General features: G+C 39.6%; 1 protein-coding gene across 4 annotated transcripts in view; it reads right to left on the bottom strand.

The window, feature by feature from the left end:
- LOC122562270 (lysine-specific demethylase 4C-like) overlaps positions 1–25,224 on the bottom strand; it is a 437,697-nt gene that overhangs the window by 99,873 nt on the left and 312,600 nt on the right. The window contains exon 19 of one of the 4 annotated variants that reach the window (XM_043715074.1): positions 17,048–17,642. The exons of the other annotated variants lie outside the window; for them this stretch is intronic. Within the exon in view, the coding sequence (XP_043571009.1) occupies positions 17,595–17,642 (48 nt within the window). The 3' untranslated portion in view covers positions 17,048–17,594. Of the gene's footprint in view, positions 1–17,047; positions 17,643–25,224 lie in introns of those variants that run through there. 4 annotated transcript variants of the gene reach the window in all.

Genomic DNA, 25,224 nt, shown 5'->3' on the forward strand with positions numbered 1-25,224 from the left:
AACCCTCTGTTTTCTTTCATCAAGCCAATTACTGATCCAAACTGCTATGTCTCCCACAATCCCATTCCTCCACATTTTGTATAATAGCCCACTGTGGGGAACCTTATCGAATGCCTTGCTGAAATCCATATACACCACATCAACCGGTTTACTCTCATCTACTTGTTTGGTCATTTTGTCAAAAAATTCAATAAGATTCGTTAGGCACGACCTACCCTTCACAAAACCATGCTGACTGTCCCTGATCAGATTATTCTTTTCTAGATGGTTATAAATCCTATCTCTTATAACCTTTTCCAACACTTTACCAACAACTGAAGTGAGACTCACCGATCTGTAATTACCAGGGTTGTCTCTACTACCCTTTTTGAACAAGGGAACCACATTTGCTATCCTCCAGTCCTCAGGCACTATTCCTGTAGACAATAATGATTTGAAGATCAATGCCATAGGCTTGGCAATCTCTTCCCTTGCTTCCCAGAGGATCCAAGGATAGATCCCATCCGGCCCAGGGGACTTCTCTATTTTCACACTCTGCAGTATTTCTAATAGCTCTTCCTTGTGAACCTCAATGTCTTCTAGTCTGGATGCAAGTATCTCTGTATCTTCCTCGCCAACATTTTCATTTTCTATAGTGAACACTGTCGAAAAATATTTATTTAGTGCTTCCCCTATCTCCTCGGACTCCACACACAACTTCCCACTATTATCCTTGATTGGCCCTAATTTAACCCTCGTCATTCTTTTATTCCTGACATACCTATGGTTATGGAAGAAGAAATGTTCAGATGAAGGGGTAAGGGTAATTATGAAAAAAATGAATATCAAAGATGTCTGAGCAAGGGTGCAAAATGGTGGCACCACAGGCCATAGCAACAGGGAATGAGAGCATTTAGGATGCAGCTCCAGAATCAAAGTGTGGCAATTGGGATGGAGATGGTAGCAATGTAAGTTAAAATTCCCTGGGTTGGGGGGGGGGAATCCAGAACTAGACGGGATAGGTTTAAGGTGAGAGGGGAAAGATTTAAAAGGGACCTAAGGAGCTGCGTGTACGGAATGAGCTGCCAGAGGAAGCGTTGGGAGTCTGCTACAATTACAACATTTAAAAGGCATTCTGGATGGTTATATGAATAGGAAGGATTTAGAGGGATATGGGCCAAGTACTGGCAAATGGGACTAGATTAATTAAGGATATCTGGTTTGCAAGGACAAGTTGGACAGAAGGGTCTGTTTCCATGCTGTACATTTTTATGATTCTAAGACTGGCAGAATCATACTGCAAAGCAAGAGCATATCCAACTGGATGCCATTTATATAAGGTGCGTGAACCTTTGACCACCTTGAGGCAATGGCAGATTTGGTGACTTGTGCCTGCATCTGCCACATATTGGTTTTGTCACTAACTATGCACAGCTCATTGGTAACTGCTTGATTTGTGTGGCCAGACATCCCCGCCCCAAATGGAGGTCCTATTCACTTCTGACCCCACCATCAGCACACTCACTGCTTCAAAAAGATTCTCTGTAAAGGCAGCAAACACAGGAACACCTGCAAGTTTCCATCAAAGCCGCACAGCAATCTTATTTAGAACTATATTTCTATTCTTTTCTTGTCACTGGGTCAAGTTCCCTTCCTAACAGCACTGTGAATTGAATTAGCTCAAGGAGCTGGGTCATGACTAATTTCTCAAAAGTAATTAAGGATCAGTTGTTAGTAGTGCTCACATCCCATGAACGATAAAGTAATCGGATCCTTCAGGAGGGGAGAGAGAAAAGAGGAGGGAATAACAATGTTTATTATTATTTTGAAATCTAACAGCTCAAATTTTTCTGGGAAAATAAAAATTATTTAATTGTCCAAGCATTATTAGGGTGCAACAAAAAATTTATTTTACATTTTTAGTTTTCCTTCCCCCAAAGAAAACATTTTTTCTCTATGCCACTGAATTCTTCGCAATCCAAACACCTGGATCACATTACCCTTTACTTTCTAAAGATATCAGCACAGAATTGGAACAAAATTACTAAGTTCAAAATAATAACTAAACTATTAAGTTCCTTAATACCTCTGAGAAGGCACTTTTCTACATTCTAAAGTCTATTTTTTAAAAAAGACTACTCTTATTTATAAACCACAGTGCTGAAAGATTTCATTCAATCTATGTGCTGGCATGTGCGCTCCATAAGTGTCCTCCCATTCCTCTTCATTTAACTATCACAGCACTTTCTTTTTCCCTAGTCCTTTCTCCATCATGTGTTCAATTAGTGTCTCAATGCATCAATGATATTCACTCTAAATACCCTATGGAAGCACATTCCAAATTCTCAACCATCCTTTGAGTGAAATAGTTTCTTCTGAATTCCATTTAGTTTTGGGCTCTGCGTAAGTATAAACATTTTCTCTGTACCAAACTTATCAAGCCCTTTTATTAAAGACCATGCATCAAGATCATTTCTCAACTTCCTCTTTTCTCGAGTCTGGCAATTGTATGCTTTCCATTCTGCTATCATTTAGGTGAATACTTCTGGCACTTTCTTTCGAGACTTGATACCCTTCTGTAATATGATAACAATGACCGCGCCTGGTTTTCCAAGTATGATTTAAACCAAGGTACCATACAAATTTACGATAACTTCTCTCTTTTTTTCAAATCTGTCTCAGTATAAACAAACACCAATGTGTCATTTTTAAAATGGTTTTATTGTTGTGAATCCTTAGTTTAATGATGTATGCATCTGTATCCTTGATTATTAGCTTTTTCAGATTATATAAATGCTATGTGGTCTTCCTATTCTGCCCATCAGACAACCCCAAGCACATTGCACACTCCAAGTGGGAAGGTACAAAGCAGAATGTGAGGAGAATAAAGTAGCTGTCAAATTATTTTCTTTGATATTTTATTTATTTATTGCTTAATTCTGACTACTACAGTCATAGAGATGTACAGTATGGAAACAAAGCCTTCAGTCCAGTTCGTCCATAACGACTAGATATCCTAATCTAATGTAGTCCTATTTGCCACTACTTGGTCCATACCCCTCTCCACCTTTCCTATTCATATACCCATCCAGATGTCTTTTAAATGTTGTAATTGTACCAGCCTCCACAACTTCCTCTTGCAGCACATTCCATACATGCACTACCCTTTGTGTGAAAAAGTTGCCCGAGGTCCCTTTTAAATTTTTTCTCCTCTCACTCCAAACCTATGCCTTCTGGTTCTGGACTCACCCCACCTTGGAAAAAAAACCTGTCTATTTACTCCATCCACACTCCTTATTATTCTATTAACTTACATAAGTTCACCTCTCAGCCTCTGAACCTCCAGGGAAAACGGCCCAGCCTATTCATCCTCTCTCTACAGCTCAAACACTCCAACCTTGGCAACATCCTTGTAAACCTTTTCTGAAGTTTTCAAGTTTCACCACATCCTTCAGATATAAGGTAGACCAGAATTGCACACAATATTCCAACAGTGGCCTAACCAATGTCCTGCACAGCCGTAACATGACCTGCCAACTCCTGTACTCAATACTCTGACCAATAAAGGAAAGCATACCAAACGCCTTCTTCACTATCCTGTCCACCTGCGACTCCACTTTCAAAGAACTATGAACCTGCAATCCAAAGTCTCTTTCTTCAGCAACACTCCCCAGGACCTCACTATTAAGTGTATAAGTCCTGCCCTGATTTGCCTTTCTAAAATGCAGCACCTCACATTTAATTTAAATTAAATTCCATCTTCCACTCCTCGGCCCATTGGCCCATGTGATCAAGATCCCATTGTACTCTGCTGTCCACTACACCTCCAATTTTGGTGTCATCTGCAAACGTACTAACTAAACCTCCTATATTCACACCCAAATAGTCATCGAGTCAGAGATGTACAGCATGGAAGCAGACCCATACAAATGACAAAAAGCAGTGGACTCAGCACTGACCCTTGTGGCACTCCACTGATCACAAGCCTCCAGTCTGAAAAACAACCCTCTACCACCATACTCTGTCTTCTGCCTTTGAGCCAGTTCTGTATCCAAATGGCTAGTTCTCTCTGTATTCCATGAGATCTAACCTTGCTAAACACTCTACCATGAGGAACCTTGTCGAATGTCTTACTGAAGTCCATATAGATCACGTCCACTGCTCTGCCCTCATCAATTCTCTTTGTTGCTTCTTCAAACAACTCAATCAAGTTAGTGAGACATGATTTCCCACGCACAAAGCCATACTGACTATTCCTAACCAGTCCTTGCCCTTCCAAATACATGTAAATCCTGTCCCTCAGGATTCTGTCCAACAGCTTGCCCATGACCGACGTCAAGCTACCGATGTTAGGTCTATAGTGTTCTGGCTTTTCCTTACTATCTTTCTTAGATACTGGCACTACGTTAGCCAACCTCCAGTCTTCCAGCACCTCACCTGTGACTATCAATGATACAAATATCTCACCAAAGGGCCTAGCAATCACTTCCCTAGCTCCCCATAGAGTTTCAGGGTACACCTGACCATCCTAGGGACCCACCTTTGTGTGTTTTAGGACCTCCAGCACCACCTCCTCTGTAATATGGACATTTTTCAAGATGTCACCATCTATTTCCCCATATTCTATATCTTCCCATGTCCTTCTCCACAGTAAACACTGATGCAAAATACTCATTTAGTGTCTGTAGTCCTGGAATATGAAACAAACCTTTAACTTTACCAGCTGCAAAAGCTTTTCTGAGAATAACAAATAACAAATAATGGTGTAATTATGTAATCATAGTTGTGAAATTATGATCATAGAACATTCGGTTCATTTAAAAAAAAACTTACTTCCAACATAACTAAAAATTACAATTAATATTTTAATTTTAAAAATACACATCATGTAGGTCATAATTTTCATATGAAGTAGAAAGCAATGGTGACATGAAATACTAAATAATGTATATTAATGTCAAGAATCAGTGTGTGAAAATAACTTGACGAGTTTAGACAATTACACAAATGAAAACAAGGACAAAAGATATGAGCTGTGCTGTGGATAGAAGTCAACCACTACTTTTCGACATCACTGCACCGCTGCTTACAGGATCAGAGCAGTAGCAATTGCATTTACATGGGATGACTTATTTACCAGAATTAGTTTTGCTTTTATTGCTCAATACATAATTTTAAGTACTGTTGAAAATACCCCACAGCATTCTACAAACATTTGGTTTGCAAAATCCTACTTATGAGAAATAGAACAACAGGCCAGTAAGTGCAGGGATAGGGGAGAAAAGTGAGACTAAGATATGCATAGCACAGAATATGATGAGGCAGAGGGAAGCCGTGGGGCTCAGAGGGACTGGAGGTCTGGAGTGCATTTATTTCAGTGCAAGAAGTATAACAAGTAAGACAGATGAACTAAGAGCATGGATTACTGCACAGAATTATGATGTTATTGTTGTTCCGGAGACATGGTTCAAGGAGGGATAGGCAGCTTAACAATCCAGGATATCGCGGTTTTAGGTGGGACAGAAAGAGAAACAAAAGGGGTGGGGAGTTGCATTGCTGTGTTGAAGGAGGATGCATTAGAGGGATCTTGCAGTGAGGAATTATGGGTGGAGCTATGGTATAGGAAATCACAATATTGGGAGTTTTCTACGGACCTCCCAACAGTTCACAAGAGACAGAGGAGCAGATATGTAGTCAGATACTGGAAAGGTGTGAAAAAAACAGGGTAGGTGTAGTGGGTGACTTCAATTTTTGTCTTATTGACTGGCACTTGCTTACAGCCAGGGGCTCAGATGGACAGTAATTTGTTAGATGTGTCCAGGAGGGCTTTTTGAGACAGTATGTTGACAATCCATCCAGAGAAGAGGCCGTTCTAGACTTGGTATTGGAGAATGAGCCAGGACAGATAATCAATGTCTCATTATAGTGTAAACAGCAGAACCCTTAAGAACATTAACATTCAGCTGGGTCTGGGCGTGCAGGTCTACAGTTCCCTAAAAGTGGTAACACAGGTGGCCAAGGTGATTATGAAGGTATATGGAATGCTTGCCTTCATCGGCCAGGGCATGCAGTACAAGAGCTGCCAAACCATGCTGCAGCTATATAAAACCCTTGTTGGGCAGCACTTGGATTATTATGTGTGGTTTTGATCGCCACACTACCAGAAGAATGTGGAAGTTTTGGAGAGAGTGTAGAGAAGGTTCACAAGGATGTTTCCTGGCCTCAAGGGCATTGGTTCCGAGGAAAGGCTAAAAATACGAGGACTGTTTTTACTGGAAAGATGGCTGCTCAGAGGAGAATTAATAGATGTCTATGAAATTATGAGAGGTATAGATAGGGTAGATAGTCGGAGGCTTTTTTTCCCCAGGATTGAAGTTTCAATTACAAGGGGGCACCGGTTCAAGGTGAGAGGGGGAACTTTTAAGGGAGATGTGCGAGGGAGGTTTTTTTGTGCAGAGAGTGGTAGGACCCTGGAACACACTACCAGAAGAAGTGGTGGAAGTGGGCACTTTGATGACATTTAACAGGCATCTGTATGGTTACGTGAATAGGGAGGGAATAGAGGGATACAGAATGAATAAGAGCAGAAGGTTTGTTTTTCGGTTTAGTTAGGGCGTGATGATTGGCACAGGCTTGGAGAACCAAAGGACCAGTACCTGTGCTATAGTTCTCTTTTAATCTTTTGGTTCTAATCAGAAATCAAATGCTATATTAACATTTGCCTCTTCAAAACCTGACTACAAGATCTATCTTATGGCATTTTGTCAAACATAAATTGCCAAATCTTTGAAAATTTACAAAGTCTTTGCACAATTATTGATGAAAACTAGATTTTGAAAAAAAATTGCTTTGCCTCTAACTATTTTTAATAAAGGACCCCTTGTCTCACTGCATGCCAAGTGCAAATTATGTTTACTACATTCAAAAAAACCTGTAAAGAACAGGCAATTTGAAAATCATTATGAATACAAAATATGGATCTACATAGTTTACAAATAGAAATAATATATATTATTTAGGGAAATGCCAACACTATGTAGGGCTGTATTTTTACTATGTAACAAAACACACAGTTGTACTAGATATTCTTTTGTATATATGTTAGAATTGTATGTTCAAATTAAACTAACCATCTACAAGTCTCAGTGCAGGCAACAGTGATAGTTGAATATTAGCATTCTCAGAATGGTATGTCTGAAAAAGAACATTTTGAACAAATGCAGATCAGAATTTTATGCACAGCATTATCAAGCTTTGGCCATATCAAAATGTTTATTTAAAAAATCCAGTGAACACGAATAATGCTTTAGGTGTGAGGAATCAACAACAAATAACCTACATTTCCCCACTAGGCAGGACAATAATTACCTATTCTTTCCAACATAATCTCGATTTGGCTTAATCTCAAATCAAAAAAACAGTTGCTGCATTAGCAATGTTTACTTCATCACTTTCTGACTCAGATGCACTGAAGGAATGGTGATATATTTTCAAATCAGGATAAAGACTGGCTTAGAATGGAATCTTGCAGGGGGTTAGTCATGTATCTGCTGCCCTTGTGCTTCCAGATGGAAGTGGTCATGGTTTTGGAAGGCCCAGTCTAAGGAGCCTTGGTGAATTTCTGCAGTGCATTTTATACATGGTATATATTGCTGAGTGTTGGCATGGCAGCACACCTTCTTACCACAAGTAAACGTTTTCGAGAGGATCGCCCAGTATATTGCAACAGACTGCATTTCGGAATGTCCCCTCCTATTCCTCTCACCTTTCATAAAGGAAATGGAACAATACTGTCCTATTACTGAATTGTTAGCTCCCGTGCACACAGCCAAACAATGTTAATTTTGGAAGGGAAGCGTCTACAGGGTACAGCAATAGAAATCATATTGTTGTCAACCATTCACCAAAGAGACACATTTGGCTGTTATTTTATACATACTACATTCTTTAGCATGCTCATAGCATTCACCATACAACAAGTAAATTGGGGGGCCTGGGTCTGGGAGGCTGGCAGCAATATTGCAACTGCAATGTCTGCAGAAAAATGCTTAAATCTGCTCAGGTCCTCTCCAATTTCATGCAACCAGAACCTCTAACACTTAAAGTTATCTGCTTGCCTCCACTTCCACATTAATAAGGTACTTCATGTCCACCCTCCATTGATGCATTCTTCTTTATTTCATATCACTTGGATACCTTCCCTATCCCTCACTCTTAAGTTTTCCCCAATGTACTTCTCACTTGGCCCTTATCCCCCAACTTTCCCTTACCATCCCACATTTGTCAGCCCTCCTCCTTTGCTTGGGTTAATTGTCTCTCACCCTCTAATTTCACTTCACCTGAAGACACCATTTCATCTTACTACTAAATAAACTTGGAAAATTTCTGTACTTTGGAAGAAGAGTCGATGGCTCAGTGGTTAGCACTGCTGCCTCACAGCGCCAGAGACCAGGATACAATTCCCGCCTCGGCGACTGTCTGTGTGGAGTTTGCACATTCTCCCCGTGTCTTCGTGGGTTTCCTCCGGGTGCTCCGGTTTCCTCCCACAATCCAAAAATGTGCAGGTTAGGTGAACTGGCCATGCTAAATTGCCCGTAGTGTTAGGGGCAGGGGTAAATGTGGGGGAATGGGTCTGGATGGATTGCGCTTCGGCGGGTCGGTGTGGACTTGTGGGCCGAAGGGCCTGTTTCCACACTGTAAGTAATCTAAGTAAAGTGTGGTCCTAGAAAAAGAACAGCAGGTCAGACAGCATCTGAGGAGCAAGCAAGTCAATGTTTCAAGCTTAATCCTTCATCAGGACCCAAAACATTGACTCTCTTGCTCTTCAGATGCTAGCTGACCTGCTGTGCTTTATCACCTCTTACTTCTCCAACATCTGCAGTCCTCAATATCACGTAGTACTTTGGAAGAAGGCAAACACAGAAGACAAAATTAATCATTGCTTCCAATGATTGCTGCTGCTCCTGGTCCATATCCCTCCAAATTGTTTTTATTCATGTACCTATCTAAATGTCTTTTAAAAGTTGTTATTGTACTCACATCCACCACTTCCTCAGAAAGTTCATTCCACCCTCTGTGTAAAAGGTTTGCCTCTCACGTCTTTATTTAACCTCTTTCCTCTCATGTTAAAAAATTGACCCCATAGGGAAAAGACAACTACCAATAACTCTATCTATTCCTCTCATTATTTTATAAACTTCTATCAGGTCGCCTCTCAACCTCCTACTCAAACCTTCCATACCCAGCAACATCCTGGTCAATCTCTTCTGAACCCTTTCCAGCTTAGTAATATCCTTCCTATAACTGGGTGACCAGAACTGGACATAGTATTCCAGAATAGGCCTCACCAATGTCCTGTACAACCTCAACATGACTTCACAACTCCTATACTCAAAGGACTGAGCAATGAAGGCAAGCGTGCCAAATGCCTTTTAACCACCCCGTCTATTAGGTTAGATTACTTACAGTGTGGAAATAGGCCCTTTGGCCCAACAAGTCCACACCGACCTGCCGAAGCGCAATCCATCCAGACCCATTCCCCCACATTTACCCCTGCCCCTAACACTACGGGCAATTTAGCATGCCCAATTCACCTGACCTGCACATTTTTGGACTGTGGGAGGAAACCGGAGCACCTGGAGGAAACCCATGCAGACACAGGGAGAATGTGCAAACTCCACACAGGCAGTTGCCAGACGCGGGAATTGAACCCGGGTCTCTGGCACTGTGAGGCAGCAGTGCTAACCACAATGCCACTGTGCCGCCCACTATATGTCTATATGTGATGCAAACTTCAAAGAATTATGCATCTGCACCCCAAGGTCCCTCTGTTCCAAAAGACTACCCAAAGCCCGACCAGTAATTGGTTTGTTGTATCAAAATGCAATACCTCGCATTTATCCAGACTGAACTCCACCTGCCATGTTTCAGCACATTGACACTTTTGAACAAGATCCCTTTGCAATTTCTGAATCTGTTTCGAAGTTCTCTTTTCTCTTTTTGCTTGCTTGCCAATCCAGGTAGGGAAGTGGAGACACGGTGTCACAGAGCTTTTCTATGCTTCCACACAATGATTTAGTAAGATTAGAATGTTTCACGCAACTGATGGGAATGACTCTCACAAAGTGCACTGGGACTCCAACACCCTGCCAAACTATGCTACTATTGCTTTGTATTAATCATTTCCCCCAACCTTGCTTCAATGTTATCTGTACATTCCAAGCTTTTCACATTTCACAAATTTGAATTTAACTTCACATATTACTGATTAACAATTTTAATTTTATCCCCTCTAATCTTATGAATCAATCCATTCACTGATCAGTACAATGCATTAATATTCACTTAAATTTGCTTTTATATATAAAAAATCCTTAAGGTTGCAATTTAAGAATGCAAATGCATTTTAGGTTAACTGCTTGAAAAGGCTATTCTAGTAACTCATAGCAAAGAATTACATTTCAAAGAAATATACAGTCAGATATATATACTTGATTCAGTAAGCCCAGAGATTATGATTATTTTCCTTGTTCAAATAATACGTTGCATAAATAATTTGTTGGACCTGTCTGCTTTTTGTTCTTTTAGATCCATTCACAGCACATTTCTTCTATGAATCGTCACTTATCCATTTTATTACAGATTTCACACTTGACTGAACAGAAACTATGTTACATCTAGGGCATACGTGCCATTGTTCTATAACCTGGATTTTGTGAACCGAGGCAAAGGTTAGCCTTGTCCTGGGCTGAGATGCCCACAATGACTTAAAGGTTCTTCACCTGTTTTTCTGCCCGAACAACAGCCAGCTTGAGGAATTTTTACAGGCAGCCAACCAGGAATTAAAAAGCATTGATTACCATCCATTACCATTTTCTGAATCACTTTACAGATAGCAATAAAAAAATGGGACAGAGACACGGACTGTGATGTCAAACAAACTTGATAAAAGAAAATAAATATTTACTGTAATCACAGAATGATTTTCCATACCTAGAAAATAATTTTTCATGGCTAGAGATGATCAGTAATAATGAATTAATATATTGATTAAAAACTCAGTTCAATAATACTTTAAATTTTAGTTTTTCTCACAAGGACAATATGACGACAAAGCTGAAATTTACGGCAATTAGCAACTGTATGCAAAATACATCCGTGAACTCTGTGAAGTGATTTTTACCACTGACAGCAACTTCTGAATTTCCACACACTTGTAGACATCAAATGCCACCCGTCAGCTTTACACAATAATACTGGTGAACAACACAAAGTATAATACACAAAGGGGTAACCTCACACACACAAAGATCTTCTGGATCCCACCATCCTAGGATTGTTGCTACGGTGGAACAACTTTATTCAGTCAAGTTTGATGATCACACGTTTGTTTGAAAACTGCCCTTAAAATATGGATGATGTAGGCAAGTCCTCAATTAGTGGCTATCCCTAGTTGCCCTGAGAAGATGTAATGGTGAGCCAACTTTATGAATTACTGCAATTCTTGCAATGATGATACACCCAAATGGTGCAAGTAGAGAATTAAAGATCTTGCAAGTTTCAGCTGTCACATATTTTACATTTGAATACAGACCTTGCATCCATAAACTTCAACACTATGCTATGAAGTTTTGTTTTGGTCACCATACAAAAATAAACTAACACAGCGAGCATACTCAGCAACATGCAAAAAAATGTTGATTTTAACTCGTATCCTTGAATAAAATGTAACCAGAAGAATTAACGACAACTTGTCAAATTAGTGATTTATTTACCTAACTCTATTCTCTGCTTTTCTCCTAATGGAGTCAGCTTATTTGACTATTACAAAATATGATTGTTCCTTCCACTACATCCATAAGTAACATTTTCTAGCAACAGTCAATGAATAATGACCAGGAACAGAAACATATTTCATTTCTTCCAAGTGAACTTAGCAATTGAGCCCAACCATGATTAACTGTCATTGCTCAGCTAAGACCCACATTGTCACTTATGCAGTTTAAACTAATATAACAACATTATGGTACCTTTCCAGCCTGTCTGGTTCAGTAATGTACCATACACTAATTTTTTTCAGTTAGTTAATGAAAATTAGTCTCAGTACAGTAGAAAATAGGTGTATGTGCTCACTTGAAATAACTGGCTTAAAAGTTTGTTTGCTTTGTAACCAAGCCATTCTGTGGATTTTATAAGTGTGAAGATCAAAACTTTAACAAATGCCTTAGTTACCCTTCAGAACACAGTTTATTTGTACAGGAGGAATATACAGTTTAAAACATTTGCCATTTAGAAAGCAGAAGAATAAACTTGTATTTAGAACACCTTTTCTAACAGCTTTCACAATCTCAAGGTGTCTCAAAGCATTGTACAGCCAAAAATTTAGGGAAGCAGAGCAGTCGCACAGTCCCCATGATTATCAACTCTCATATCCAATTGTCAACAACAGTGGGAGAAGAAATACAGGCATTTTAAATCACAAATGCTTCAGAAATACAGTTTTCAAAATTCTCTTGCATCATCGATTGAAATTAATGCCTGGCCCTCGGGATATCAACGCATGTTTGGCGGACATAAAGTCCAACTGTCTGGCTGAGACAGTCAGAGATCTGAAGTACAATGGAAGATCTACATCGACATCATGTGAAACTCCATCACACTGACTATGCAATAATCACTCAGGAAGTTGATATTTTATATTGAGCAATTATCCATTGTCTGCAACCCTCCAAGGAAGTCTCTACCTCTAAGTTAGAGATGGCTGAGTACCGGATATAGTGCACCTGTTAGTATGGCACTCAAGCAGACCAGAGAACTTGAGCCTCAATTCTCAGTCTGTGCTGAATTTGTCAGAGGTGGCGGTGATTGGGAGGTGAATAAGGTAGCATTCTTCCTTTAGACCAATATCCTTTGATCTCTCCTTGATACAACAAAGCTTATGGGCCCTGACTACATCTGGCGGTACTACTGAGGTAGTGTGCTCCAAATTTAGCTGCATCCTTAGCCAAGCTTTGCGTTAGATGGACTATAGTAATTCAAGAAGGGGCTTACTACCATCTTCTCAAAGTTAAACTATTAATTTTATTCCAAGAATAGAAAAGCATTCTCACCAAATTCAAGCATATCCAAGTCACAAATACTTATTTTAAGTAGAAGATTTGATTATGTTATCCATTCAGATATGATTGGATGTTAGAAATACAGCATTTCTTCTGTCAAGCATTAATTTTCACAATTAAAGAAATGGTTATGGAGTACAATATACACAGCAGAATGATTGACAATGGGAATTCTGGGAATGTGGTTCCTCCGAGCACTATGAGATCATGCAGATTCTCCCTGTGCCCTAAAGTTTGAACTGAAGTCCCGAAGAGAGCCTGAGTTTGGGGTCCTAAAGATGGCAATACCAGTTTTTTGAAAATCTGAGCTACTGAGTCACCATCCCTAAATATGGGACTGTAGCTTCCTGTATCAAAATTTAGAGTATGGTACACTGCTGAACCAGACAGGCTGGAAAGGTACCATAATGTTGTTATATTAGTTTAAACTGCATAAGTGACAATGTGGGTCTTAGCTGAGCAATGACAGTTAATCATGGTTGGGCTCAAATGCTAAGTTCAATTGGAAGAAATGAAATATGTCTCTGTTCCTGGTCATTATTCATTGACTGTTGCTAGAAAATGTTACTTATGGATATTGTGGAAGGAACAATCATATTTTGTGCGAAATAAAGCATATGATGAGGGTCAGACCGTAAATTATGTAGTCTAACGTGAAAGGCCATGCTCCTTCTGAACACCTACACAAAGCATTTCCATTGGGATCCACTTAATATCGTACACTGTATGGAATATCAACCCAATCAGTAGCAATATAACAAGTATAAACGTATGCAAAAGATAAAACTTTTTTTTCCACTGTTAGATAGTAACCATTAGATGGTGAATACTTGACATAAAGGCCAGTTTCAAGTAAGGAACCTCCTCTTCTCAGCTATGCCAATTTAAAACTAGTCTGTTTTTTTTTGCCCACACACCTGCAGGGGGTGTACACACCACACATGCAACTGTAGTGCCTGTGTAATCCCTGCATTTAACTTTTCACTAACAATACCAAAGTCTTGGTGAACATCACAACTGTTCACTCTTTAAACTGCTCACGACATTGAGGCAACTGATGTAACCATATTCTCCATTCTTTAAAATGTGTAGACAGAGTTTATAGTGCAGTAGTTACAAAGTTTAGCTTTAGATGCTAAATCGTATCCTATACACACCAAAGCCAGTAAGTGAATTAGCGAGTGAAGCAGTGAGCAGAACAATGAATGGGACACTATGGGGACAAGATGGTAGAGCAATGAGGAAGAGGCAGTAACAATGTGTGCATGACTTCGAGCTTCGGTTGACAGTTCCAGTGTGGTGCTGATGCACAATGATGAAACCAACAGCATTGATTTCCTGGGTGAACATGCTGGCAGGAGTTACACTGTTAAAAATAAGGTATATAGAAGCCTGAGAAAACTATTATTGTTTCGCACTTTACATGCTAACAAGACTGACAATATTATTATTAAACAAGTTCTGCTTTAGCATGGTAATTAGGATACACAGACTGTCTCAGTTTTAGAATTCTTAACTTAATTTTCAATTTCACAGGCTTTTTCCCTTATATCAAGTAGTCTCCCTTAGCTTGTAATGCTTACTATTCATGGATGTATTGAAAATGACTGTTCTTCTATTTTCATGAACAGCTACATAAATTTTCCATCAGCTATATATCTACCTGCCAACAATTTGAAGCTGAACCAGCTGTGTGCAAGCTTGGTGTCAAATATGACTGCAAGGTGAGCTTCCTTCAAATACTTTCACCATCACTATAATCACTTGTTTCCACCTCTGTAACACTGACTGATATCACCCTGGTGTAACTCATCCATATCTTTGTCATATCTAAATTTCACTCTGCCAATGCTCTTTCGGCGAGCTTCCCATCTTACTCCATCTGCAAACTTCAGCCATCTAAAACCCAATGCCTGCAAGCAACATCTTAATTCAAAATATTTGTCCTGTTTTCAGAATCCCTCATTTTCCTTGGGTTTCCCCATCTCTGTAATATCTTCCAAATGCACAACCCTCTGAAATATCTGCACTTAACTGATGCTAGCCTCTGTGTTTTCTCAATTTTAATCACTCCACTATTTTAAGTATGTCAAGACTTTGGAGTGAAAGGGGACATTCAAAATGTAATGGTTATTTGCAATGTTGGAGAGTGAAGGTTATTTTGCTGCTTTTTTTTAGGCAGGTATGGTAATGGTGGTTTGGCAGGAAATGGAGATAAAACCTAAATAGATTGAACCATTAATATTCTCAGCTAGATTGCTGCCAGAAGGGACAAGGAATGGTCAACAATCAGAATAACAAAAGTAATGAAATATCTGTCAATAAATAAAACAGAGTGATAAATAATGACATGTTGTTTATGCAGCAATGTGCAGACCATCAGCAACAAGAAATATGATAGGTCAAAATAAGTCTGAAAAGTCCCATAAATTAACGCTGCAACTCATTGAAGAAAATGTGCTTTTGTCTGAAAACTAATAAACATAATTTACATGCATAAAATTGTAGTATAGTATGTAATGGATTAAATAACTTAGCATTCTGAACTCCTAGCTTGCAACACATTGCTCTAATTGTTAACAGACCAGTACTTGGACAGAAGTTAGAATCTTTTGGTTTGCCCCCAAAAGTTACTTCTTGATTCAATTAGATGCAAAATAGGATGATTGAGCGGACACCACAGCAAGCCTGACAGTTCATCATTTGAACACTGAACCTGACCTTGTAGGACATTAATATGCTGAGAGCAGTGCAAAAGCACAAAAAGAAATCATTAGTGTGTATGCTACAGTTCAATTTGCGTAGAAACATGAATCACATAGTCCTTCTGTGCACTGGCTTCATAAAATAATGGAATTCATAAAAAAATGAATTGAAGTGGTAAAAACAAGAATGACCAGACATAGTAAAGTCAAATCTCAATCAAAAGAGTTCACCACTTTTCAAAATGCCTCATATCCAGATTAATTTTAGCTTAACTATTGTCAGTATTCTTTTCTTCATTTAAGAAACGTTCACTTATTAGCAATTTGCATGGGCATGCCAGCGAACGAGAAAGGTATATTTTAGTGCAAGTCTGTGCTTTTTCTTCAACTTTGCAATAAACATTCATATTTTCGTCGTAAATGTTTCAAGAATTTGTCATGTTTAAGGCAGTATATTTTAACACCTAAATTAGAAAGGATTGGTTTTGAAAGAAAACAAGAAACCACAGGTCTGGTGGAACAATGTTAGGAAGCACAAAGAAACACTGGAGTTGCCAAGCACATGTTCAAGAACAGAAGTGTTCTGATGCAGCTGGATTAGCATATACAACAGTCTTTTAGTGTCTAAATTAAATGAAACCATGAGGAGCAAGAGAGAAAATAACTATTTCAATGTTGGAATTTCTGAAACCTTAAAGATTTTCTCAAGATGTTCAATCAACTTGAATCATGCTCATTAATAATCTGTTGATAGTTAAAATAGTAATTAAACTCAGTTAATGTCTGAATATCTTACAGTTAAATTTACATCAGTTTTTATTAAAAAACACAAAATGTAACATACACCCAATGTAGTGCCGCAACATATGTATATAAAAAGGTCCTCTGGGTGGTTTACACCGTAACTTGTCAAAATGCAGGTCACGGATTTCAGCAGGCTACTAAAAACATCTAATATTAGGTGAATGGCAAAACCATTCCTCAGGAAACAAATCAACTATGTTCTGAAGGGTGACTAAGATGGTTATTAAGGTATTGATCTACAAAGAAACCAAATCCACAGAATAGCTTGGGTACAAAAGAAAATAAGCTTTTAAGCCAGTTATTTCAAGTGAGCACATGCACCTGTATCCAAGAAATTGAAGCAGTGCTACAGGCTTTAAAAAGCACAAAGCCTCTGAGATTTCTCAGTGAACAGCTTAAAGGATCATCCATCTGGATGTTTGGTTTTGAAGGAATGATTGTGTTAAATAAATTTCTAATTCCTGTTTGGAATTGGTAGATCTTTGGGTATTCCCAAAAGACAAGGAACTATGCCCTTCAGCATAGCATCCCAGCAAGAATAAGATGGAAATATCGTTTGGGGCAAGAAAAAAACTTTTAATCTATTCAGCTTGCTCTATTACTGAAGTTCTGAATCGGGATCCAAAAGAAAATCAATTTCTCATGCTACCCCACTTTAGACTTATATCCCTTTGCACACACTGAAATTTTACTGTATAAGAGAGTCAGAGCTGAGAGCAATCTAAACTGAAAACGGTCTTGGAACTCAACAAATTTTCTCCTCAATACTGTTGTTGAGTCTCTGTTTACATTTTCTTCTTCTTCAAATGTACATTAATTGTGTCAGTACATACATGTTAAAATTGATAGACCCAATGAAAATGGAAGGATAGGTAATAAATGGAGGTAACTGTTAGTTGCTTACAAACACACATAAAATATTCTCTGCAGGAGTTTCTCAGTGCACTGTGCAGGCCCATCCATCTTCAGTAGCTTCACCAAATGATCTTCATTCTACCATAAGATCTGATGTCAGGTTGTTGGCAATTCTCAGTCCCTGAGATAATGAAACAGTCCACACTCACATGCAGCAACATCAGGACAGCATTCAGGATTCAGCTGATTGCAGTCAAGTGATATTCATGTCACATAATGACCATCTCCAAAGATAATCCAACCATATCGTTGATTGACATTGCAAAGACAATCTACTGCATCCATTGCACCTGGTGTGGTCTCCTTTACATCAGGGAGACAGGATGCCTTCTTGCACATTGTTTCAGAGAACATCTCTCGGACACCCGCACCCACCAACCCCACTGCCCTGTGGCTGAACGTTTAACTCCCACCCCCCACTCTGTCAAGAGCATGCAGGTCCTGGGTATCCTCCCCCACAAAACCGTTACCACCCAACGCCTGGAGGAGGAACAACTCATATTGTGGATTTCAACAGCTTCCTCATTTCCCCTCCTCCCAGATTATCCCAGTCCCAAGCCTGCAACCCTGCACTGCCCTCCGGACCTATCCATCACTATCCCCTCTGACCTGTCACCTTCTCCCTCACCTTCATCCACCTATCGTTTTCCCAGTTACCTCCCCTCAACCCCACTCACCTCCCATTTATCGCTCAGCCCCAACCCACAAGCCTCACTCCTGATGAAGAACTTATGCCCGAAACGTCAATTCTCCTGCTCCTCGGATGCTGACCTATTGTACTTTTCCAGCACCACACTCTCGACTCTAACCTCCAGCACCTGCAGTCCTCACTTTCTCCTAATCCAACCAATATGGTCTTTATGTTCAGCCCATTGCGGACCTATCCACCATCAAAATTCAGAGATTAACCTTGGCTAAGTTGCAAGAGCAGGACTGTGGGAAGTGGCTCGCCAATGCTTTTCCATCATTTAGTAAGAACAAGTTAAGACTGTGATAGACTTCCCTCTGCCTCTTGAATTAATGCAGCTACAACATTGAAGACGCTCAACACCAGAATATGACCAGAATACATTTCACGAGCATTTATCCATCATGACCTGTATCAGTCAAAATGACAGTCAGAACAGACACATGAAAACACATTCACCTGCAAGCTTGACAGAAACCATCCTGACCTGAACATTTACTTTTCTCCATTCACCAAATACAAGAAATCACTGGCATTACTGGTGGGTTTTATTTCTTATTCCTAATGCCGAGCTGGTAAAAAGTCAAATATATTGCTGTGGATCTGGAGTCACATACAGGACAAACCAGGTAAGAGCAGTAGGTTTTCTTCCCAGTAGGACATCAGTGAACCAGATAGCTTTTCATTACAATTGAGGGTGTTTATATCATCACCATGGACAGACTACTACCGATTTCAAATTGCATCATTTGCAATGGTAAGAATCGAATCTACGTACCTTGAATGTTAGCTTTGGGTTATGGATTACAAGTCCAGTGATATAATTGCTACCTTACTGCCTCACCTTGATCCACAGGAACAAGGGTTAGGAGAAGGCCATTCAGTCCCACAAGCTTGTTCCACTATTGAATGAGATCATGGCTGATCTGGGGCCTAATTCTATATATTTACCTTTGGCCCATATCCTTTAATAACCAGCTTAACAAAGACTTACCTAGCTCAGAGCTAAAATTAAAAACTGATCTGGCATCCACTGTCATTTGTGAAAAAGAGTTCCAAACTTCTACCACTCTTTGGATGCAGAATGCTTCTTAACATTTCTGTTGAATGGTCCGCACTAATTCTCAGATAATGTCCCCTAGTTCGAGAATACACAACTAGTGGAAATCATTTATCTTGATGTATCCTATCTTTTCCTGTTATTATCTTCAAGACTTTGATCAGAACGCCTGTTAACCTTTAAAATTCTAGATTAAACAGACCTAATTTTGTCTAATCTCTCTGCATAACTTGACTCCTGATGTCCAGCTACTGTTCTTACAATCCGTCTAAGGTCAATATATCCTTCCTGCTATGTGGTGCCCAGATCTGCTCACAGCATTCCAGGGTCAAACCGGGATTTTGGGTAGCTGCAGCATGAGTTTTGTATCCTTATACTTTATACTAGCAAAATGTTTGACTTTTTACCACTTCAGGGCATTAGGAATAGGAAATAAAATCCACCAGTAATGCCAGTGATTCTTGGATATGGTCTTGATGTTCAGCCCATCGCGGACCGATCCACCATCAAAATTCAGAGTTTAACCTTGACTAAGTTGCAAGAGCAGGACTGTGGGAAGTGGCTCTCCAATGCTTTTCCACCATTTAGTAAGAACAAGTCAAGACTGTGATAGACTTCCCTCTGCCTCTTGAATTAATGCAGCTACAACATTGAAGAATATGACCAGAATACGTTTCATTAGCATTTATCCATCATGACCTGTATCACTCAAAATGACAGTCAGATCAGACACATGAAAACACAATCACCTGCACTGTTAATTTCCTCGAGATCTCTGGCAAGCTACCTTCTTTTTCTACTGTAAGTACTGAGGAAAAATAATTATTCAACATGTCTGCCATTTTCCCATAGGCATTGACAATGTCCCTATTTTCATTCTTTAGTGGGCCAACATTGCTTCTGACCACCCATTTTTCCTTTTTGTAACATTTCTTCTCATTGGTTTTGATGTCCCTTGCAAATTTCCTTTCATAATACCTTTAGTAGCTCTTAAATGCAGTTCTGTGGCCTTTCGCTGATCTTTGTATGTTGCCTATTCAGCAGAATCCGTTTTGCTTTTTGCATTTTTCTCAGCCATTTCTTTTAGTTTTATGCTGTCCCATATGTCTTCTTGTCTGTAAACTCTATGCCTCAACTAACAAAGGCAAGTATGTTTTATGCTTTCTTAACCACTTTAGCAAACTACCCTATTACCTGAAGGGACCGGTGTACATGTACACAAAGGGCCCTCTGATCCTCGGTCCTTCCCAGGGTCGTACCATTCATCATTTATTCCTTTGCCTTGCTGGTCCTTCCCAAGTGCACATCTCCAAGTCATTCAACTTCTGCACTCTCTCCAATGCATTTGTAGCTTTTCCTATAATGTGGCACCCACAACTGTACACAATACACCAGCTTAAATCAAACAAGTGTCTTGTACAAGTTCAACATCACCTTGCTGTGGTATTCTAAACCCCTATTAATAAAGGTGACACCACTGCACACTTCATTAACAGCTCACTCCCCCTGCCCTGCCACTTTCAATGATCTGTACACAAACACCCCCTTTAGCATTGCACCCTCTATTTTGTATTGTCTTTCAATTTTCTTCTGGCCAAACTGCATCATCTCACATTTCTCCTTTGTTTGTTTTATCCACACTGCAAGATAACACCTGTGCGGTGGAAACTTGTGGCTTTCTGGAATTGTGAAGCTTTCTATTGCAACTCTTTTTGTGATGCACCCTCTCACTTCAAACAGCTCAACCTCTCCTCAACCACTGAGCTTCCAAACAGAGACTCATTGCCCACCAACACCTCCCAACCCCGAGCTTTCTGATCCTCTAATCACAGCTAAACCTGATTTCCTGTAAGCATGTTCAACTTTGAATCGTAGTTCTCACAATTCCCCCACCTCCCCACTTTCCCACAGTTCATACTTTTCTGTTGATTTTGCTTCTCAGCTTTAGCTGCCCTTCAGTCTCCTTTATGCAGTCTGCACAGTGGCCTTCAGTTCTTCTGTTCTGCAGCTTAACAGCTTTTGGAAAGAGAGAAATCCGAGAATAAAAGGTTGAGCAGGAAAATGAAAAGTAGAGAGGGTTTCTCCTGAGAGACAGAGATAAGGAAATGGTGGTGACAGTGAATTTCCTTTCTCAACCAAATCCACTGAGCCTGCAAAATGAGATTTTGAGAAACTGTCACAACATCCATTGCTACATGTCTCATTGGGCCTGGTAGATTTAATAAAATACAGCATACTTTACAAAGGTCCTTTAAAAACATGGGTTTTCATAATATATACAGTGTGGGATGTTGACTTATAATACACAATCTTTAATAATTACACACCAAACAATACTGTGTTGCTATTTTTGTTGGTATCTGGGGCCTGATGGGAACACAGTTTGGTAGCCACTACCATAGTAACTTGATCTCAGTCCAATTTAATATGTAAACGTTGACAGTCGCATGTTGCCAGGCAATTTAATTGTGCAAGATGACTGAACACTATTGTTGATATCTCTACAGGCAAACCTTTGAACAGGGGTTATTTGAAAGTAATTAGCAGTATGAACCTAGCTAACTTTTTTCTTTCCTGCTGAGGACTGTTCAAACGAAATGCAGCTGCAACTCAGGGAATCCGCTCATTCAACATCAACTGAGCATGACAAATATTATCTACATTTCTCATCATTATGATTTTACATAACATGGCAGTCAATAAGGCAAAATATTCTACTTATTTCAAATCAGGAAAACCTTCACACTTTAATAACTTAGGTTTCCATGATAAATGCAAGTTATAAATGGCACTTGAAGGCAAAATTCATAACTGGTTTTCTTTCTGCTCATGTGGTTGTTAATGCTTTCCTGATTGAAAATGGCAACAGTAGATGAAAAGGAAAGTTGTGTTATAGCCAGCAGAACTGAAACTCATAACAGTTCGGAGAAGTTAAGTTCTCTGTTCAAAGGTTTTCAACGCTTCAGTCACAGCTGATAGCTGTAAGGATAACCTATTCCTTGAGGCAGTCAACTCACAATTTAAGGATATGCAGGCATATAAAGAATTGGTTACTGCTGGACAGCTAAGGAGGGCCATACAGATCGTTTGGGAGTCTCCTGAGTGAATCTCACTGTCCTGTTGGTATCCAGTATTGAAAACTGCTAAGGCAACACTTTATCAGAGACCACAGCGAGAGCCAGGTCCAGGCAGCACAGGGAGCTCAGCTGCACAGGCAGACAGAAGGAAGACTGGGAAAGCAAAGGAGATGCTATAACTAGGGTAGCAGACAGTTAGTTCTATAGGTGTGGATGTGATTGTAGAATATAGGTTCCTTGAACTGCCAGAAGACACTATATCAGCACCAGGAGCTCCAGTTTCCTCCCACAATCCAAAGATGTACAGGTCAGGTGAATTTACCATGATAAATTGCTCATAGTGTTAGGTGTATTAGTCAGGGGTAAACATAGGGTAGAGGAATGGGTCTGGGTAGGTTACTCTTCAGAGGGTCGATGTGGACTTGTTGGGCCGAAGGGCCTGTTGCCATACTGTAGGGAATCTAATTTTTTTATAAAATGGTAGAAAGAGAGATTAAGTCATTAAGGCAGGTTTTAGGGCGCTATGTATTCTAAATTGGTAATTTCCAGATTCTTTGTAATTTGGTCTTGGTTGAATGGAAAAGGAGTATGACTACATATGGTTTTGGGGATGAAGTAGGTCAAGTAGAGTGGCAATGGAAAAGGTAAGGAGCAATACGGAATAAAAATGATATCAAGAATTGACCTACACCAAACGAATTTCAGAAGTTCAGGGTGGAAGGTCACCAGCACTTTCTCAAAGGCAATTAGGAATGGTCAATAAATGTTGGCACAGCTAGTAATGAATTTTTAAAAACTGTAGAAGGGTCAAATTCAGTTTGGTGGTAATAGATCTGTCTCAGGCATAATGGAATCAAAGACAGTTCAGGTACATTCCCATGAAACAGCAAGTTAGAGCAATATGGATACATCTGACCATAGTAAGGGAAATGAAGGAAATAAGGATAGAAATTGGAGAGGTACTAGCATCATCTTCTAATCCTCCACATATATTGTGGTGGTTAGAGAATCAGACAAGATGAGAAAAGAAATAACCCAGTAATTACAGGCAGGACAGTATAATTGTGTTAGCAAGTTTTTAGAAACAGTACTCCAGGACAAAATTAACACCCACAAATGCAAGTCTAAGTTAATTAAGTAAAGCCAGCATTGATTAATAAAAGACAAATTGTGTTAAGCTAGCTTGATTTAAGTTTTTTGATGAGGCAACAGGTAAGGTTGATAAAGTGAAAGTGCATTTCCAGAAGACATTTCATAAACTGCATCCCTATAAAGTTGAAACCTATGAAAGCGAGGCAATAGTTGCAGCACGAATGCAGAGTTAGCTGAGCGACAGCAAACAGACAGTGGTGGTAAATGGGTGTTTTCAAATTGCAGGAAGACATACAGTGAGGTTTCCAAAAGATCATAAGACCGTAAAACAAAGGAGTTAAAATAGGCCACTCATCTCTGCTTCACTAGTGAGATTATGGCTAATCTGGTAATCCTCAACTCCACGTGCCTGACTGATCTCCATAGCCCTCGATTCCTCACTGATTAAAAATCTCAGTCTTTAATATACTTAAAGAACCAACCTCAACAGTTCTCAGTGGTAAGTAATTGCACAGATTATTCTTTGGAGAAAACATTTCTCCTTCTCACTGTCTTAAATTAACGACCCCAGATTGTGTCCTAGACTGTCCCACAAGGGAAAACAACCTTGCCTAAACAATCTTATGTTTCAATAAGGTCTCCTCTCATGTTTCAATTATGTCTCCTTTCATTCTTCTAAACTCCATTGAGTACCAGCTCAACCTACTCCGCCTCTGCTCAAAAGAAAATCACTCTATACCAGGTATCAAACTAGTGAACCTTCCCTGGACTGCCTCCAATACTAGAAATAGGGCCTCTGCTTTTCTTGATGCATATTAATGATAGGTATGTGGGACATCCTTTAAAATTTGTAGGATGACAAAAAAGTGATGAGACTTCAGTGACATGATTAGACTGGAGCTGCTGGAGTTGTTCTCCTTACAGTGAAGGCAAGGCAGAGATTTGATAGAACTGTTTAAAAATATTAGGAAATCCATCAAGAGTAGATGGAGAGAAATTGATTCCCCCAAGCAAAGAGAGAACTAGAGGACACTGATTTAGACTGAATGGCTAAAGAACCAACAGTAACATAACGGCAAACCTATTTACATAGCAGGCGGTTAGGATCTGGAATGCACTTGCTGAGACTGCGGTGCAGGCAGATTCCATCGTGGCATTCTAAAGGGAATTGAATAAGCACATGAAGAGAAAACAATTTCAAGGCTCCAAGGATAGGATAGGAGAGTGGGACTAGGTGAGCTGCTCTTGCAGAAGGTATACCATATGTGCTTTCGCAATGCTGTGATTTTATGATTATAGGAAGAATGCACTAGGAAGGAACCCAACTAACAGCTATTGTGTGCATATCTAAAGTAAATTAAAGTTAAATTTCACAATAATCTGAAAATATTCCTGTAAAAGATAAATCTCACGTTCATCTTTAAGAATTTGGAATTAATACATTAGCTAATTATGCAACTGTTTCAAATTGCTGTTTATCAAAGCGACCCATGCACAAAGCGCATTAAGGATATTGTCTCCTTCAGGACCTTGATTAGAGGGGGTGGCAGGATGGTAGTGTGTGGCAAAAGGGTGGGGGGGGAAGAGACAGGGAAAGACATAGAAAGAGGAAACTGAAAGGGACAGGCAAAAGGGTTAGGGATGTTGAGAAGAGAGAGAGTGAGAGAGGGTGAGGCAGGAAGGGAGGAAGAGAGAAGGAAGCAGAGATGGAAGGGAGAAAGGGAAGAAGGGAGGGAGTGTGAGGTTAAAAAGAGAGAATTGGGAGAGAGACAGGAGGATGAAAGAA

This window comes from Chiloscyllium plagiosum, chromosome 2, assembly GCF_004010195.1.
Source record: "Chiloscyllium plagiosum isolate BGI_BamShark_2017 chromosome 2, ASM401019v2, whole genome shotgun sequence".
Classification (NCBI taxonomy): domain Eukaryota; kingdom Metazoa; phylum Chordata; class Chondrichthyes; order Orectolobiformes; family Hemiscylliidae; genus Chiloscyllium; species Chiloscyllium plagiosum.